Source organism: Rutilus rutilus, assembly GCF_951802725.1.
Source record: "Rutilus rutilus genome assembly, chromosome: 1".
NCBI classification, from domain to species: Eukaryota; Metazoa; Chordata; class Actinopteri; order Cypriniformes; family Leuciscidae; genus Rutilus; species Rutilus rutilus.
In genome coordinates, this window is record NC_140209.1 from 2,627,572 (window position 1) to 2,648,278 (window position 20,707).

At 38.9% G+C, this 20,707-nt stretch overlaps 1 protein-coding gene across 1 annotated transcript; it reads right to left on the reverse strand.

The window, feature by feature from the left end:
- Positions 1-3,181: 3,181 nt before the first annotated feature.
- Positions 3,182-7,431, reverse strand: LOC311299273 (uncharacterized protein; the record flags this gene model as incomplete). The annotated part of the gene is made up of 6 exons (XM_084422760.1): positions 3,182-3,769; positions 3,915-3,974; positions 4,196-4,315; positions 4,779-5,126; positions 5,224-5,538; positions 7,281-7,431. The coding sequence occupies 6 exons, from the start codon at positions 7,429-7,431 to the stop codon at positions 3,732-3,734; spliced, it is 1,032 nt and encodes a 343-aa protein (XP_084278886.1). The 3' UTR covers positions 3,182-3,731.
- Between the last annotated feature and the right edge of the window lie 13,276 nt (positions 7,432-20,707).

Sequence of the window (20,707 nt, forward strand, 5' to 3'; positions counted from 1 at the left end):
CGGTAAAACATTTCTTGTCTCAGAAAGATTTAGAGATTGTAATCCACGCCTTCATTACATCACGGCTGGACTACTGTAATTCCCTGTACTGTGGTCTGCCTCAAACTACAATCTCTCGCCTGCAAATTGTTCAAAATGCTGCAGCGAGACTTCTGACCGGTACAAAAAAGAGAGATCACATTTCACCTATCCTAGAAACTTTACATTGGCTTCCGGTGAAGTTCAGAATCGATTTTAAAATAGCAGTTTTTGTGTACAAGGCGTTATCCGGTGTTGCACCAGAATACCTATCTGAGCTTCTTACTCTGTACACTCCCCAAAGAACTCTCAGGTCTTGTAATCAGCTTCTTTTAACTGTCCCGCGCTTTCGCTGCAAAACCAAGGGTGGTCGGGCCTTCTCTGCTGCGGCACCTAAACTCTGGAACAGTTTGCCCTTCGCTGTGAGGTCTGCCCCGTCATTATCCAGTTTTAAATCGGCTCTTAAAACTTATTTATTCTCTCTGGCTTTTAATTAAGTCTCTTTTGATTGATTTTATATGATCTATTAAATGGATTATATTGGGTGTAATCGTGTCTATAATTGTATTTTGTCTTGTCTATTCTAATGCTTTTTATTTGCACACTGTAGCTCTGTACAGCACTTTGGCGCAACTCTGTTGTTTTTAAATGTGCTATAGAAATAAAATTTGACTTGACTTGACTTGACTTAGCGAAGGGTCAATTACTTTTGAATGGCTCGTAATGAGCTCGACTGGAGTCGCTCTCTTTTTGTACAGATTACAGAAGCTGAGAATATTTGTTTTTTATATAAATTACTTCATTTAAAAGATGCGATCTCAAGCTTTATGCCCGTGGGTCTGTTTGCCTGTTTGACTGAATTTTCGCGGAGTTATAGATCATTTTCGAACGCGTTTCAAATGGGAGTTTACTGACAGAGAGAAGGCAGAAATCGCATCATGTTAATTTTTCTTTATTTGTCAAAAAGCAAAACACTTTATTTTTATTGTGAGTATACAGAAAAAAAATAGAAACTGAACAGGATCGATTGATGTATTACACGAAAATGAAAGATCAAAATTAACAGAGCATTTAGTGTTTATTTTCATTGCTAAAAAAAAAAAACGAGCAAAACGCGCGGGCGCGTTTTTGGTCCCCAGAGGGTTAATAGGGGTGTAACGATACGCGTATTCATATTGAACCGTTCGGTACGAGGCTTTCGGTTTGGTTTTCGGTACGCATTTTCAAACCGAACGGTTCGTTGGACCATTTTTCCTGCCGACCAAAATTTCGTTATTTCTGTAGGCGCGTTGCGACGCCGGCGCGACCACAACATTGCCCAACATCAAATGGCAAATGTAATGCAAGCGGAACGAATCTGCTCGTTATTGTGTGGTTGAAGGACCGTTTATCAGTTTGGACCAAAGCAGCGCGAGCCGATCGTGATCATGTGACGCTGTTACAACACAGCGCTAATAAGAGATAAAGAAAGCATTTGAATTCGCCACAGAAGTAATAACATCGCTGCGAGATCTAGTGAGAAACATTCACATTTCTCTGTTATTAACAGATCAAACATTCACCATGGATTTACTACAGTAACACTAACTGCAACCATGGAAGTTTGGCAGGAATAGTAGGCTATAATGCCTTCAAGTAACATTACGTCGGTTTTATTTTGACATTATGAATACAATTGCTGCCCTCAAATATTAATCTGAACTAAAATAAACCTTTGTTTATAACTACTACTACAATATTACATTTCATTTTTTCCAAGGAGCTGTTTTGTTTTATATGCTCCTAAGAAGAGTCAATTATAGCTCTAGAATTGCTCAAAGTAAAAAAATATCATACTTTATGATGTTAGTTTTAATAAAAAATAAAAAAATAAATAAAGGAAATTTCTCTGGCATTTCTTTTGGCTGTAGCCTATCAAAAACGTACCGAACCGTGACACAAGTGTATCGTATCGAACCGAACCGTGAATTTTGTGAACCGTTACACCCATAATATTTAACTACATTAGTTAACATTTACTATTAGTAAACTGCACTTCTACAACATTGTTAATTTCAACATTTAGCTATAGCCTACATTACTGAAATCAAAAGTTGGACAGTATGAACAGCTGTATTTTTATAAACTATGATAAAGAAAGATTAATAAATACAGTAACAAAAGTATTGCTCATGGTAAGTTCATGTTAGTTATTAGATACATTAACTAATGTTAACAATTCAAACCATATCCTAAAGTTACAAACAAATAATTTACACTAATTTAAATAATACTCTGATGTTTAAATCATTTAAAACGAGAATGTAAGTGTGCTTACCCCATTTTTGTTTGTAAGAAAAAATTAGATTAGATTTCATATCGCAATACATATCGCAGAAAAATAAAATATCGCAATATAATTTTTTCCCAATATCGTGCAGCCCTAGCGTATACTGTTAATCACACTGGCTCAACACACATCTGCTCTGAACACAGTTTCTACACATGGATTATAACGTTCTGCTTTACTCTCTCCAGCCTTGAGAAATATATCAGATCCAGACTCCTTTATCAACACTACAAATGCTCTGGAAGATCTGGGATGTATTTCTCAAGCCCCACTGATTTAACTTCCGCCTCCCTGAACTTCTGGACCACTTTGCTAAAACACTTGAACGAGTCGTTTTCGACCAACTATCTACATTTCTCACACAGAACATCCTCCTGGACAACAACCAGTCTGGCTTCAGAAGCGCCACTAAACTGAGACGGCCCTGCTCTCGGTTATTGAAGCTCTGAGACTGGCAAGAGGAGCCTCCGAATCCTCAGTTCTCCTCTTGCTGGATCTGTCTGCTGCTTACAGTTAACCACCAAGAAGAGCATCTCAGGAACAGTGCTTCAAGTCTGACCTCTCAGTGGGTCCTTCAGGGTGTCGTGAGGTGTTTAAGACCCAATATCTAGCTCTCGGTTATTGAAGCGGCTTCTCAACTACAACTCGCTTCAGTGGACTTACAGATACATTACCAGCTCATGAAGGGGAATTAACATATTCCTAACAAACATCTCAGGAAAGGAGACTTATTAAACACAACTGCAGAGGTTTTATTAAGAAAAGTATAGCAATCATTCAAAATGAAAAAGATGCTAAAAACAGGAATGAACAGACGAGATCCAAGAATCCTCAAATCAGCTCCATCACACAGAACAGAGAGAGATTATACAGTCTGAGTCTGTCCATTACTGTATTAATATTATATTTAAAGCAGTTTACATATGAAGCGCAAGAGAATGACTTTCAACACTGTAGGCAAATATATCCATAAAACCATATATATGAAAATAAATCTTGGCTGTTATTTGCACACAAAAAACTTTCTAAACTTTATGGAATGAATGAATGAATGAATGAAGTTTTATTATTGTGTCATGCGTATGATTAAGCCCAGCCCGCATGGACTTACAAGACACCAACATTAATAAGCATAAGTAAGAGGATTAATATACAAGATAGATATACAAAATAGACATGGATTACATCTACATACATTACAGACGCTTTTATCCAAAGCGACTTACAAATGAGAACAACAGAAGCAGTTAAACTAACAATAGGACAACAATATGCAAGTACGATGAGCCTTTCCAGTTTAATCTAACGCAGTACCAGTTTTTTTTATATTGATTCATCAATATTTGTGCATTTGAATGTTTTCATACATGAAGCGTTGCATGTTTTAGATGCCGTCAATACATAGATATTCCACAGTAGGATCTGCAGGAAACATGAGAGGAAGAAGAGAAACTGTACATGACTGAAGTCAAGGGTATTCAACTATCAACAGTTATTGATGAAGCATTTACAGACTGACTGATAGTTTAATGTTATAAAGCTGTCAGTATAAATGAACGTGTCGTACCTCTGTATAATGATCCAGCAGTCACACTGACTTCAGTTTCTGATGCTGTATCAGCTGGATCTGTGGATCACGTCTGTTAGTTCAGTTCAACACATAATGCCACATATACACAACATCATCATCACATAATACTGGAGCTTCACATCACAGAAATGATGAATATGTGCATGAGTCTGTCATCTATTATCTTCTTACTTCACTCTCAAGCTGTCAGGAGGAGAATGACTATCGCCATTCACCAAAAATAAATCTATGTATACAGTGATCATGTGATCATGAACCTTGTGTAGGAGCTGCTGCTGTAGTTCGGCTTGATGTCTTCTCAGAGTTTGAGCTTCTGACTGGAATCAGTGTTGGTGAAGCGACTGGATCTGCAGAAGATGAATGTTCAGACGCATCACCTGTAGGACATTAACATCATATGTTCATATTGATCATGACCTGCAGTTTGTGTTCCATCATCACAGTTTACAGTGGCAGTAGTTGAGAAGAGACTGTACTGTATTACTGTATAACTGTATAACTGTATTACTGTATAATTTATTCCAGGTTTATATGAGAGTGAAACACAGTTGAGCTTCTGCAAATAAACCTTCAGCTTGAATGAAGGACATAAGCCTTATAATTCCTAAAGCCGACCTCCTACATGGGTCATACTAGGCTTTAATACACTCGTCTGATTTATGCAATATATCATGTATGACCCATGTAGGAGGCCAATATTGGGAATTATGAGGATTGTTATGCAGTTTATGACTTTGACCACTAATATTTTCCAACTCCAAAACGTATGAAGCCATCAGAAAGAGTAGAGCCAATCTGTGGAAGTTTTCACAAATCTGTCAGAAAAGAGTGTTTTCTCACCTGAATACTTGACAGTGTATCTGACTGAGGTCAAGAGTTGATCTCTGCGAGTAAGCTGACATCTCCACTCTCTGTTGTCATCTTCATTCAGGAGTGTTGTAGTCAGAGTGATGATACAGAGATCTGATGATGATAATATCTGATATCTGGAGTCTGTCTTCAGATCAACACCAGCCTGATTCACCCACAACAGCTCAACTCCCTCAGAACTGACCCAATCATAACAGGAGAATCTATAATATGAATACAACTGACAGGAGAGAGTCACAGAGCGGCCTGGACTGATCTCAGTCTGTGAGGATGATAAAGATGATGATGAAGATGATGATGATGATGGAGACACTGAAACTGAACACAAGACACAAATCACAGACTCTTCAATCATCATCTGAGTTTAAAGGGAGAATCTGCTCTTTTTAAATTGACCACATAATCATAAACTTACCATGAAGAACATACAGAAAAACATCAGCATCAGGTCCTTGTTGTTCTCCATTCACATATTGTCTGCATCTGTATAATCCATAATCTTCTACTGTGACGTTCTTGATGTTCAGAGAGCAGTCAGACTCCAGACTCAGTCTCTCATGTCTCTCTGAGTCTTTATTCTTTATCCCTCCAGTAATCAGTTCAACTGCTGAATCACTGAAGCTGTTCTCGTAGGCCCATGTAGTTGATTTGCAGTCAGAAAGAGCTTTATTACAGGACAGACGGACATTTTCACCAGAACTGATGTACACATTAGGACCTCTTCTGGTTCCTGAAACACAGTATATCTCAGTGATCATTATGATATATATTAATAAATGAAACATAAAACACACCAGCATAAAAAGCAGAAGTTTTAAATCATAGTATTTTTCCTGACTTAAAGCAAACAACACACTCTCCAGAATAAACTATTAGTCTTTATCAGAGAGCTGTTCAAATCACTGACACACTCTTAATATGAAGATAATTCTTCATCATCAGATGTTTGAGTGAAACTATGAACTAAAACCTGTATGATTTCCTTTCTTCTGCTGAGCACAAAAGATGATATTTTAAAGAAGGTTGGTATAAACTATGAACTATCCCTTTAAGGGTCATAGGAAGAGTGTGTGTGTGTGTGTGTAGCTATACGTACAGGACATGTTTCAGGGTGTTAAAACCACATGTGTTTCTGAAGAGGACTTGGAGCATCTCTAGATTCACAGATAGAAAAGGTGTGAAGCCGAAGAGGGTCAAAGGGAACAGGGGAACTTTCCATATAGAGCTTTTGGTGTGTGTGCTGCGTAAGACAAGGGTGATACAATCTGTAGAAAATCTGAATATGTGCTTTCACAAGCTTATGTTAGTGAATTAAGTGTACTAAGATGACAGCCCATAGATAGAAGGCGGCCCAAAAAAGAGGGTTTTTGTGAGGGTTTTTTCGGGTCCACAACTCGGGTGAAGACTCTCATGTGTTTATTATTCTGAATCTTTTTAATAAAACAAAGTCATGTTGTGGTGATTCGTAAAACTTGTTAAACAAGTCTCAGAGTAATTTTCCCTATTAATATTTCATGAATTTATTAATGAAATATTAATGCTAGCGAACACCCAGTGCATTCGAACTCCAGATTGATCTGTTTCGAGGCTCCGTCGTGTGTGTGTCTGTGTGCGCGGGTGTGTGTGTCTGTGTGCGCGTGCGTGTGTCTGTGTGCGCGGGTGTGTGTGTCTGTGTGCGCGGGTGTGTGTGTCTGTGTGCGCGGGTGTGTGTGTGCCGAGGACCCTGAATAGACATCAGACATCCCTAATCTGAATGGTAAGGGCAATGTTTAATTTAAACAGATTATGATTATGTCTGAGAATGATTTATGTGTTACAGCGGTATAAAAATGCAACAAGCTTCATGTTTTGAGTGTTGGATGTAAACCCGGGATCCAGGAACATCCGGATTAAATAATCAGATTCCAAATATAGCACTTGTAATTAGATTACATTACATTTTAATATACTTGTAGTCAGACTACAATTACTATACACACACACACACACACACACTCGATGGCCAGGCTGTGCTCGCTGAGTCTGTACATCGTCAGGGTTTTCCTGAGCTTCACATCACTCACTATGTTTAGGTAGTTCGCAACAGTGTACTCTCGATTTAGTGCCGAATAACATTCCAGTTTGTGTTGGTTTTGAATGGTGTCCAATGGGTGATGTACTTGTTTTACTCTCTCTCTCTCTCTCTCTCTGGAGTTTGGGGTGTGTGAGTGTCTCACGGGTGAGAGGATTGAGCGATTTAAATGGGCCTTTTCTGGTACTTCTTTTCTAGTTTTTCTAGGTTTTTTTTTTTTTTTCTGTTTTAGGTATTTTTTTTTTGTGTGTGTGCTTTTTCTTTTTTTTCTTCGTACGATAGTTTTAGGTGAGCGTGTTTTCTTTGTTTGATTTTGACTTTTTGGCGGGTGTTTGAGATGGAGGTTCACCCGAGAGGGTGTGACTCCTCTCTCTCACTCCGCCATGGAGTTAGATGAGTACCTGAGGCCGGCGTTTCAGTGGAAGAAGTGCTCGTGGCGATAGGCGAACAGGTGGGATATGATAATGTTGTTTCGGCTTCACGGATGAATAAGGCCGTTGTGGTCTTTCTGAAGGAACGGAACTTAACCAGTCGGTTGGTTGAGAGCGGCATTTGGGTGAGTGGCGTTTATGTTGTCATTTCTCCGCTGGTGTCTCAATCAAGCCGTATAACAATCTCGAATTGTCCCCCTTTTATACCAAATCATGACATTGAAAAGGAACTGTTGAAATTTGGGAAAATAGCTAGTGGAATTAAAACGGTTCCACTAGGATGTAAAAACGAGTCACTGAAACATGTCACGTCTTTTAGACGACAAGTGTTTATGTTTTTAGATTCAACGGCTCTTGACATTTCCTTTCGAGTCATGTATGAAGGCAAGTCCTACATGCTTTATGCAAGTACCGGGAGTTTAAAATGTTTTGAATGTGGTGAAATAGGACACAAAAAAAATGCGTGCCCTCGTAAAACGAACATTGAAAATAATGGAGAAACTGGACCGAGTGGGTCAAATGACAAAGCAGGACCGAGTGGGTCAAATGATAAAGCAGGACCGAGTGGGTCAACTGAGGATGATGGTGAGAGGGATAGTGCAGTTAGGAGTCTAGATGAAACTGAAAAGGGAGATGCATTAGAAAGGAACAAAACGCAGAATAATCAGGATGTAAGATGTGAAGAAATAAATAATCTTGGTATTTGTGGTGAGAGAGTGGAGGAAACTGAGGTGAATGTTTCTCAATGTGAAGATGAAACTGGACACAGGAATGATCATACAGGTGCTGGCGAGGTTGATGATAAGGATGATGAAATGGAGGAGATGGGAGATGACGATAGTCTTTCAGAAATGTCTGACATCATTTCTCAGTGTGGTGATGATCAGTTATATACAGTGAAAGAAATTAACGATTTCTTGGAGGAAACTTTTGGAAAGACTTTTGATGTCAAGAGTTTTTTTCCTGATGTTGAAAGATTTGTGAGATCGGCAGTTAAAATACAGAAGAGTGTAGGATTCGAAGAATTGAGCCGAAGGAAAAGATTTAGACTGAGAAAAATTGTGACAAAATTACGGAAAAAGTAAAGAATGCAGTAAAAAGAAATGTACGTAATGGTTAGGTCACAAAGGGTGTTTTTTTCTTCTTGTTTCCTTCTGATTGTTTGTCTTTCTTTCTTTTTTTCTCTTTTCATGGAGAGCATAAAAATAGGGACAATTAATATCAATGGAGGAAGGAATAATAGTAAGAGAGCTGCTTTGTATGAATTGATTCAAAACAAACATATGGATATATTTTTTTTTGCAAGAAACCCATAGCGATTTAGGTAATGAAGTAGAATGGAAAATGTGGTGGGAGGGTAAGATCTTTCTAAGTCATGGCTCTAATTTAAGTGGTGGTGTTGCAATTTTGTTTTCAAAGAGGCTTAATATGACTAATATTTCTTCCTATGAAATAGATGAGGGCAGAATTTTGATTGTTCAGGTGGAGTTAATGGGTTTTCCTTTTCTTTTCATAAATGTTTACTCCCCAAATAATGGAGCAGAAAGGGTGGAATTTTTTAAAAAACTATCTCGTGAATTAGAAAATTTTGATAATGCATATATAGTTCTTGGGGGGGATTGGAATTGTACCCTAGATTTTACACTAGACCGAAATAGTGAAGAACCGTATCCTCAGTCTGCTGATTCATTAAACAGTATTATAAGGAAATATGAATTATCTGATGTTTGGAGGGAAAAACACCCAACAATAAAACAATACACATGGGTTAAAGCCTCTCATGATTATATTAGTGCTGCGAGGTTGGATAGGTTTTACGTAAGTAAAAATAATTCTAATAGGGTTTTAAAAGCTAATATTTTTCCAAATGGTTTTACTGATCATCATTTGTGCATGATTGAAATGAGTTTAAAAAAGTCACAGCGTTCTAGTTATTATTGGCATTTTAATTTGAAATTATTACATGACTCTTTATTTTGTGAAAAGTTTGGGTTATTTTGGTCTAAGTGGCAAGAGCAAAAAAGTGACTATGAAGATTTAGTGCAATGGTGGGAGATTGGAAAAGCACAAATAAGAATCTTTTGCCAGAACTATACAGCCCACTCAAACAGACTTGTAAAGGACACTATCAAAATACTTGAGAGAGAGATAACTGAAATCGAAGAAGGAATTATTGAAGAAAATTCAGAAGAAGTGGATTCATTAAGAGAAAAAAAAGACTGTTTTGGCGTCCCTGTTTAATGAAAGAGCAAAAGGTGCTTTGATAAGAGCCCGTTTTTCCTCAATACGAGAAATAGATGCTTGGAACTTGGAGCGGAAAGAAGGAGAAAGAAAACTCATGTTACATTTGAAACTACCAGATGGAACTTTAACAACTAATCCAAAAGAAATGAGAAACCATGCAAGTAACTTTTATACTGATTTATTCAAAGCAAGAGACTGTGACATGAACTGCATGGACGATCTACTAAGGGATTTGCCAAAGCTCACCGGTGATCAGAGACAATGGCTTGATGCCGATATCCAATTGGATGAAATATCAGAGGCGGTCAAGAAACTTTCTAATGGCCGGTCCCCTGGCATAGATGGACTACCTTCTGAATTTTACAAACAATTCTGGACTCTTTTAAAAGATGATATGCTTGATGTTTTTAGATTTTCTCACAGGAAAAATGAACTGCCGACTAGTTGTAGAAGAGCGGTTTTATCTTTACTACCAAAAAAAGGTGACCTAGGACTGTTAAAGAATTGGAGACCAGTAGCTCTACTGTGTACTGACTACAAGATTCTAGCTAAGTGTCTTGCAAATAGGTTAAAACATGTTATTAATGATTTTCAGACATATTGTGTGCCAAAAAGAACAATGATGGACAATCTGTTTCTTGTGCGTGATATAATGAGTTTAGCAAATGCGGGTAATGAGGATGTGGGTTTTCTGTCAATTGATCAAGAGAAGGCTTTTGATAAGGTGGATCATTTTTATTTATTTGAAACTCTTAAAGCTTTTGGTTTTGGTGAGAATTTTATCTCTTGGATCAAACTGTTATACAGTGGAGCTTCTGCAATGTTAAAGGTTGGAGGTGGGCTAAGTTGTCCAGTCTTGGTTCAGAGAGGTATAAGACAAGGATGTCCTTTGTCAGGACAGCTGTACTCTCTAGCAATTGAACCAATGCTATGTAAACTCAGGGAGAAACTGCAAGGGTTTCTAGTTAAAGGTTGTGAAAACAGGCCAATCACTCTTTCGGCCTATGCTGATGACATCACTGTTTTTATAAGAAGTGAAACGGATGTAGTGAATTTGAAAAATGTTTTAAATGTTTACGAAAAGGCTTCATCAGCTAAAGTAAATTGGGAGAAGAGTGAAGGATATTTGTTAGGAGATTGGCAGGGAATAGCCCCTCCTGTGCTTCCAGGGGGAGTTAAATGGGGAAGACAGGGTTTGAAAATGTTGAGAGTATTTTTAGGAACAGATCAATATAGGCAGAAAAACTGGGAGGGTATGGTGGAGAAAACGTGTGACCGGTTGTCTCGATGGTCGTGGGTTCTGCTCCAGCTATCGTATAGGGGCAGGGTATTGGTCACGAACAATCTGGCTGCATCTGCTTTATGGCACAAAATGAATGTTCTGGATCCCCCAGAAAGTGTAGTGGAAGAGTTACAAAGAAAGCTAATTGACTTTTTCTGGGATGGACAGCATTGGAAAAAATCTGCTGTACTTTTCCTACCTGTTCATGAGGGAGGACAAGGCCTAATGGACATTAACAGCAGAATAAAGACATTCCGACTTCAAGCAGCACAAAGATTGCTGTATGCGGAGCCGTGCTGGGCTGACACGGCGTGTGCTGTGTTGAGGAAAATGAACATTTTCAAGTATGATGTGCAATTGTTTTTGATCAACTTGGCAAACATGGACTTGAGGAATGTTTCCCCTTTCTACAAGACAGTTTTAAGAGCATGGACCTCAACGTTCATGGTCAAGAGGGTGCTTTCAAATATCGGACACTGGACAGAGAACGAACCTCTTTTTAATAACCCGCTGATACCAGCACCGGCACTGGAGCCCAGAAGCATCCAGAATGTAATGGCAAGAGCGGGGTGTACAAGAATTGCTGACCTAAAGACTGGTGAAAACTGGAAAAGTCCAGAGGAGATGTGCAACAAGACAGGTATCAAGTCCATAAGGGTAATGAAGAGAATAATGGATGGAACTGTCTCTGCATTGCCTTCTGTCTTCAGACAAAACCCAGAGGAAGATGAGGTTCCTGAACAGAATGGAGGGAGTCGTTTTCCCCAAGTGGTAGTCTCAGCAGCGGTGGATGAGGAGCCAGAGGAAGGTTCTCTTCTACATTTCAGGACTCCTGTGTTGGAAGGTTTCGAGACTGTCTCAAAAAAGGCAATGTACAATATTTGTGTGAAAGTGTCCCATTATAACGTGCTCAAGGATTGTAAGGAGACAAAGTGGTCAGATTTGTTCGGGCCAGACTCGTCCCCTAGAGGATGCTGGAGGTCCCTATACAAACTTCCTATAGAGAAACGCACGGCGGATCTCCAATGGAGGGTTGTTCACTGGGCGGTAGCTACAAACAGGCACGTGGCACACATCGACCCCACTATAGGGAAAGAATGTCCTTTTTGTGGCACTGAGGAGTCAGTAGATCATTTGTTTTTAAATTGTTTAAGGTTAAGAGCACTGTTTCAGATTTTAGATGGGTGGGTCAGAGATTTCGGGGTAGGGTTTAATAATGAATTTTTCATTTTTGGACCAAAATATGTTGCATCAGACAGGAAAAGAATCTCGTTAATTAATTTTGTGTTTGGAGGAGCCAAAATGGCAATATGGTTAACAAGAAAAAGGAAACTGAAAGGAGAGGGGGAAGTCGGCCCTGAGGTGGTCTTAAAGGCTCTTATAGCAACTAGAATAAAGGCAGAGTTTGCATATTTTAAACTAATGAATAATATGGACAGATTTGTTGAAATTTGGGCTTTGAATGATGTTTTGTGCTCAGTGATTTTTGAAAATGAGCTGGTGTTAAATTTATGAGGTTTTTTTGGTTAAAAAAATAAATAATTGTTTTAAATGAGGATTGTAAAATTTTATCCAATACTTTGCAATGTTTATAAGAATGTTTGAGTTTTGAGTGGGTATATTTGTGTATTTATCAATGTACATCTGTGAAAAATAGATGTTTATGAGGAATGTTTTTATAATGTAAGTAGGAATTAAAGTGTGTTAAAGGAGCATTTCACCCATGGGAACATTGATCTTCATTGAAAGTGGGTCATATATGTAGTCGAAATGTAAAATAAATTTTGAATTTGGTGCCTTCTTGACCGAGGAAAGAAAGAAAGTAACTTCAGGACGCATTTGTATGAAAGACAACAACTCCCACAATGCACCACATTGCACAGCTGCGCAAGCCACTCCCACTAATCCAGAACAGCATATGAATTACTCATCCGTCCATAAGGCTAGCTACCTACAACCGGAGCTTGAAATTCATTTCACACAAAATGTCTAACGTTAGTTATTTGGCGAACTCATTAATGAATTACTCCTCATTTGTATTTCTTTCGAAATGGTGAATTATTGCATGGTAACGTTACCGGGATGTTCAGTCAGATGCGGTGTGACCGTGCGAAACTAGGATGGTTCACAACACAAACGTCCGTGTCCTCGTCTGATTCAGAGATTTCGTCTAGGAGAAATTCTTTGCCGCAGTCGGACTCTATCTCTGTGTTCGTAGCGGTTCGTAGTTGCATAGTGAGATCACCGGCGCCACCAGTCCGCCCTAACTCGAGCCAGTCTGGGCTTCTCGTCCGCGACAGGCAGGTCTTCCGCCTCGGCTGCTCTTCGCTATAATGCGGCTTGTAAAGGTAGCCACAAACACCCGATTCGAGCAGCAGACTTCCGAAATCCTCTTCTTCTACATCATATTGAGTAACGTTACCCTCCGCTATTGTCATATCTTCACAGCTGGCTCCACAGTGCCTGTTAGCTTAGCTTCCAAACAAGATGGAGGATATTGCTTTCAGTTTCAGAAAGTGAAGTCCCACCCACTGATCTGTAATAGGTCTGTAGCGTGAGCGGGTCCCGCCCCCTGGGAAATATGAGGAACTAGTGTTTGTAGTCTCTACACTTTTCAATGAAATGTGACTTCCTGCTTATTATGACGCAAAATGATGATTTTTACGTCATAATAAGCAGGAAGTAAAAGACTTAAATCCTTATTTCTCCCATCTCAGGGAAAAATGAACGAAAAATCCACGTTTATTATAATATATGACTGGGTTTCTAACAATACAAAGCTTAATGCAAATGGGTGAAGTGTCCCTTTAAAGGTCTCTCTCTCTCTCTCTCTCTCCACTATCTCTCTCTCTCTCTCTCTCTCTCCACTATCTCTCTCTCTCTCTCTCTCTCTGGTAACATATTTCATATATGCTGGGCAAGATTAATGGTATAAGCTATCATCATCTATTTTGTAACTATTTTAAGTGTAACCATAACCATATTTTGTCATTAAACCTGTTCAGTTACAAATAATGTGCTAACTAGTTTTGATTTGGTATTGACTGTGAAGTGCTTCATATTGCAATGCAATATCAACCCTCTCTTCAGCAACGCTCTCCCACATATTAAGCTCTTGTAACTGCGCTTATTTCCGTTGCTGGTATCAGTGGCAGTGGGTGGAATAGACAAGAAATGTGCAGTTTTCTACCATCATGCTGACAACGTTTCTTTAGTCATTCGGCAGTCTTGCAGACTGAACCCCTGCAGGAAATCCACCCTTACAGGCTATTCTTAGCATTACTGATAGTTTCACGTCTGTATTTTAGCAGTTTCCAGCATGTCATTAAACTCTAGAAGTAAAATCATTACATTATTACTGATAAAATTGGTTTGTTACTGAAAATGTTTCCACTATCCATGACTCCTGAATTATAAAACAGATTTTAAAATTATTGTAAAGTAATTATTAGCATCAGCTTGGTAAAATAAAGCTGCATTTGCACATGAGCGTCTGTAAAGCAGATATTAACTGTCTTCAGGGAGTTTCTACACATGGATTATAACGTTCTGCTTTACTCTCTCCAGCCTTGAGAAATATATCAGATCCAGACTCCTTTATCAACACTACAAATGCTCTGGAAGATCTGGGATGTATTTCTCAAGCACCACTGATTTAACTTCCGCCTCCCTGAACTTCTGGACCACTTTGCTAAAACACTTGAATGAGTCGTTTTCCACCAACTATCTCCATTTCTCACACAGAACATCCTCCTGGACAACAACCAGTCTGGCTTCAGAAGCGCCACTAAACTGAGACGGCCCTGCTCTCGGTTATTGAAGCTCTGAGACTGGCAAGAGGAGCCTCCGAATCCTCAGTTCTCCTCTTGCTGGATCTGTCTGCTGCTTACAGTTAACCACCAAGAAGAGCATCTCAGGAACAGTGCTTCAAGTCTGACCTCTCAGTGGGTCCTTCAGGGTGTCGTGAGGTGTTTAAGACCCAATATCTAGCTCTCGGTTATTGAAGCGGCTTCTCAACTACAACTCGCTTCAGTGGACTTACAGAGACATTACCAGCTCATGAAGGGGAATTAACATATTCCTAACAAACATCTCAGGAAAGGAGACTTATTAAACACAACTGCAGAGGTTTATTAAGAAAATTATAGCAATCATTCAAAATGAAAAAAGATGCTAAAAACAGGAATGAACAGACAAGATCCAAGAATCCTCAAATCAGCTCCATCACACAGAACAGAGAGAGATTATACAGTCTGAGTCTGTCCATTACTGTATTAATATTATATTTAAAGCAGTTTACATATGAAGCGCAAGAGAATGACTTTCTACACTGTAGGCAAATATATCCATAAAAACCATTTAAATGAAAATAAATCTTGGCTGTTATTTGCACACAAAAAACTTTCTAAACTTTATGGAATGAATGAATGAATGAATGAAGTTTTATTATTGTGTCATGCGTATGATTAAGCCCAGCCCGCAAGACTTACAAGACACCAACATTAATAAGCATAAGTAAGAGGATTAATATACAAGATAGATATACAAAATAGACATGGATTACATCTACATACATTACAGACGCTTTTATCCAAAGCGACTTACAAATGAGAACAACAGAAGCAGTTAAACTAACAATAGGACAACAATATGCAAGTACGATGAGCCTTTTCAGTTTAATCTAACGCAGTACCAGTTTTTTTTATATTGATTCACCAATATTTGTGCATTTGAATGTTTTCATACATGAAGCGTTGCATGTTTTAGATGCCGTCAATACATAGATATTCCACAGTAGGATCTGCAGGAAACATGAGAGGAAGAAGAGAAACTGTACATGACTGAAGTCAAGGGTATTCAACTATCAACAGTTATTGATGAAGCATTTACAGACTGACTGATAGTTTAATGTTATAAAGCTGTCAGTATAAATGAACGTGTCGTACCTCTGTATAATGATCCAGCAGTCACACTGACTTCAGTTTCTGATGCTGTATCAGCTGGATCTGTGGATCACGTCTGTTAGTTCAGTTCAACACATAATGCCACATATACACAACATCATCATCACATAATACTGGAGCTTCACATCACAGAAATGATGAATATGTGCACGAGTCTGTCATCTATTATCTTCTTACTTCACTCTCAAGCTGTCAGGACGAGAATGACTATCGCCATTCACCAAAAATAAATCTATTTATACAGTGATCATGTGATCATGAACCTTGTGTAGGAGCTGCTGCTGTAGTTCGGCTTGATGTCTTCTCAGAGTTTGAGCTTCTGACTGGAGTCAGTGTTGGTGAAGCGACTGGAGCTGCAGAAGATGAATGTTCAGACGCATCACCTGTAGGACATTAACATCATATTTTCATATCGATCATCACATGCAGTTTGTGTTCCATCATCACAGTTTACAGTGGTAGTAGTTGAGAAGAGACTGTATTACTGTATTACTGTATTACTGTATTACTGTGTTACTGTATAATTTATTCCTGGTTTATATGAGAGTGAAACACAGTTGAGCTTCTGCAAATAAACCTTCAGCTTGAATGAAGGACATAAGCCTTATAATTCCTAAAGCCGACCTCCTACATGGGTCATACTAGGCTTTAATACACTCGTCTGATTTATGCAATATATCATGTATGACCCATGTAGGAGGCCAATATTGGGAATTATAAGGATTGTTATGCAGTTTATGACTTTGACCACTAATATTTTCCAACTCCAAAACGTATGAAGCCATCAGAAAGAGTAGAGCCAATCTGTGGAAGTTTTCACAAATCTGTCAGAAAAGAGTGTTTTCTCACCTAAATACTTGACAGTGTATCTGACTGAGATCTTGAGTTGATCTCTGCGAGTAAGCTGACATCTCCACTCTCTGTTGCCATCTTCATTCAGGAGTGTTGTAGTCAGAGTGAGGATACAGCGATATTGATCTGGATCTGATGATGATAATATCTGATATCTGGAGTCTGTCTTCAGATCAACACCAGCCTGATTCACCCACAACAGCTCATATCCCCTGACCCAATAATTACAGGAGAATATAGTATACAACTGACAGGAGAGAGTCACAGAGCGGCCTGGACTGATCTCAGTCTGTGAGGATGAAGATGATGAAGATGATGAAGATGAGGATGATGGAGACACTGAAACTGAACACAAGACACAAATCACAGACTCTTCAATCATCATCTGAGTTTAAAGGGAGAATCTGCCCTTTTTAAATTGACCACATGATCATAAACTTACCATGAAGAACATACAGATAAACATAAGCAACAGGTCCTTGTTGTTCTCCATTCACATATTGTCGGCAGCTGTATAATCCATAATCTTCTCCTGTGACGTTCTTGATGTTCAGAGAGCAGTCAGACTCCAGACTCAGTCTCTCATGTCTCTCTGTGTCTTTATTCTTTATCCCTCCAGTAATCAGTTCAACTATCCCTGAATGTCTGAATCTCTTAAAGTAGGTCCATGTAGTTGATTTGCAGTCAGAAAGAGTTTTATTACAGGACAGAGAGACATTTTCACCAGAACTGATGAACACATGATGACCTCTTCTGGTTCCTGAAACACAGTATATCTCAGTGATCATTATGATATATATTAATAAATGAAACATAAAACACACCAGCATAAAAAGCAGAAGTTTTAAATCATAGTATTTTTCCTGACTTAAAGCAAACAACACACTCTCCAGAATAAACTATTGGTCTTTATCAGAGAGCTGTTCAAATCACTGACACACTCTTAATATGAAGATAATTCTTCATCATCAGATGTTTGAGTGACACTATGAACTAAAACCTGTATGATTTCCTTTCTTCTGCTGAACACAAAGAATGATATTTTAAAGAAGGTTGGTATAAACTATGAACTATCCCTTTAAGGGTCATAGGAAGAGTGTGTGTGTGTGTAGCTATACGTACAGGACATGTTTCAGGGTGTTAAAACCACATGTGTTTCTGAAGAGGACTTGGAGCATCTCTAGATTCACAGATAGAAAAGGTGTGAAGCCGAAGAGGGTCAAAGGAACAGGGGAACTTTCCATATAGAGCTTTTGGTGTGTGTGCTGCGTAAGACAAGGGTGATACAATCTGTAGAAAATCTGAATATGTGCTTTCACAAGCTTATGTTAGTGAATTAAGTGTACTAAGATGACAGCCCATAGATAGAAGGCGGCCCAAAAAAGAGGGTTTTTGTGAGGGTTTTTTCGGGTCCACAACTCGGGTGAAGACTCTCATGTGTTTATTATTCTGAATCTTTTTAATAAAACAAAGTCATGTTGTGGTGATTCGTAAAACTTGTTAAACAAGTCTCAGAGTAATTTTCCCTATTAGTATTTCATGAATTTAGTAATGAAATATTAATGCTAGCGAACACCCAGTGCATTCGAACTCCAGATTGATCTGTTTCGAGGCTCCGTCGTGTGTGTGTCTGTGTGCGCGTGTGTGTGTGTCTGTGTGCGCGTGTGTGTGTGTCTGTGTGCGCGTGTGTGTGTGTGTCTGTGTGCGCGTGTGTGTGTGTCTGTGTGCGCGGGTGTGTGTGTGTGCTCCGCCGAGAACCCTGAATAGACATCAGACATCCCTAATCTGAAAGGTAAGGGCAATGTTTAATTTAAACAGATTATGATTATGTCTGAGAATGATTTATGTGTTACAGCGGTATAAAAATACAACAAGCTTCATGTATTGAGTGTTGGATGTAAACCCGGGATCCAGGAACATCCGGATTAAATAATCAGATTCCAAATATAGCACTTGTAATTAGATTACATTACATTTTAATATACTTGTAGTCAGACTACAATTACTATACACACACACACACACACACACACACTCGATGGCCAGGCTGTGCTCGCTGAGTCTGTACATCGTCAGGGTTTTCCTGAGCTTCACATCACTCACTATGTTTAGGTAGTTCGCAACAGTGTACTCTCGATTTAGTGCCGAATAACATTCCAGTTTGTGTTGGTTTTGAATGGTGTCCAATGGGTGATGTACTTGTTTTACTCTCTCTCTCTCTCTCTCTCTCTCTCTCTCTCTCTCTCTCTCTCTCTCTCTCTCTCTCTCTCTCTCTCTCTCTCTCTCTCTCCACTATCCCTCTCTCTCTCTCTCTCTCCACTATCTCTCTCTCTCTCTCTCTCTCTCTCTGGTAACATATTTCATATATGCTGGGCAAGATTAATGGTATAAGCTATCATCATCTATTTTGTAACTATTTTAAGTGTAACCATAACCATATTTTGTCATTAAACCTGTTCAGTTACAAATAATGTGCTAACTAGTTTGATTTGGTGTTGACTTTGAAGTGCTTCATATTGCAATGCAATATCATCACTCTCTTCAGAAACGCTCTCCCACATATTAAGCTGTTGTAACTGCGCTTATTTCCGTCGCTGGTATCAGTGGCAGTGGGTGGAATAGACAAGAAATGTGCAGTTTTCTACCATCTTGCTGACAACGTTTCTTTAGTCATTCGACAGTCTTGCAGACTGAACCCCTGCAGGAGATCCACCCTTACAGGCTATTCTTAGCATTACTCTTAGTTTCACTTCTTTATTTTAGCAGTTTCCAGCATGCCATTAAACTCTAGAAGTAAACTCTTGAAATTATTAGTGATAAAATTGGTTCGTTACTGAAAAGGTTTCCACTATCCATGACTCCTGAGTTATAAAACAGATTTTAAAAGTATTGTAAAGTAATTATTAGCATCAGTTTGGTAAAATAAAGCTGCATTTGCACATGAGCGTCTGTAAAGCAGATATTAACTGTCTTCAGGGAGTTTCTACACATGGATTATAACGTTCTGCTTTACTCTCTCCAGCCTTGAGAAATATATCAGATCCAGACTCCTTTATCAACACTACAAATGCTCTGGAATATCTGGGATGTATTTCTCAAGCACCACTGATTTAACTTCCGCCTCCCTGAACTTCTGGACCACTTTGCTAAAACACTTGAACGAGTCGTTTTCCACCAACTATCTCCATTTCTCACACAGAACATCCTCCTGGACAACAACCAGTCTGGCTTCAGAAGCGCCACTAAACTGAGACGGCCCTGCTCTCGGTTATTGAAGCTCTGAGACTGGCAAGAGGAGCCTCCGAATCCTCAGTTCTCCTCTTGCTGGATCTGTCTGCTGCTTACAGTTAACCACCAAGAAGAGCATCTCAGGAACAGTGCTTCAAGTCTGACCTCTCAGTGGGTCCTTCAGGGTGTCGTGAGGTGTTTAAGACCCAATATCTAGCTCTCGGTTATTGAAGCGGCTTCTCAACTACAACTCGCTTCAGTGGACTTACAGACACATTACCAGCTCATGAAGGGGAATTAACATATTCCTAACAAACATCTCAGGAAAGGACACTTATTAGATGATGAAATGAGAACAACAGAAGCAGTTAAACTAACAATAGGACAACAATATGCAAGTGCTATGACCCTTTTCAGTTTAATCTAACACAGTAGGCAACCAGATTTTTTTTATATATTGAAATATTGATTCATCAAAATTTGTGCATTTGAATATTTTCATACATGAAACGTTGAATGTTTTAGATGCCGTCAATACATAGATATTCCACAGTAGGAGCTGCAGGAAACATGAGAGGAAGAAGAGAAACTGTACATGACTGAAGTCAAGGGTATTCAACTATCAACAGTTATTGATGAAGCATTTACAGACTGACTGATAGTTTAATGTTATAAAGCTGTCAGTATAAATGAACGTGTCGTACCTCTGTATAATGATCCAGCAGTCACACTGACTTCAGTTTCTGATGCTGTATCAGCTGGATCTGTGGATCACGTCTGTTAGTTCAGTTCAACACATAATGCCACATATACACAACATCATCATC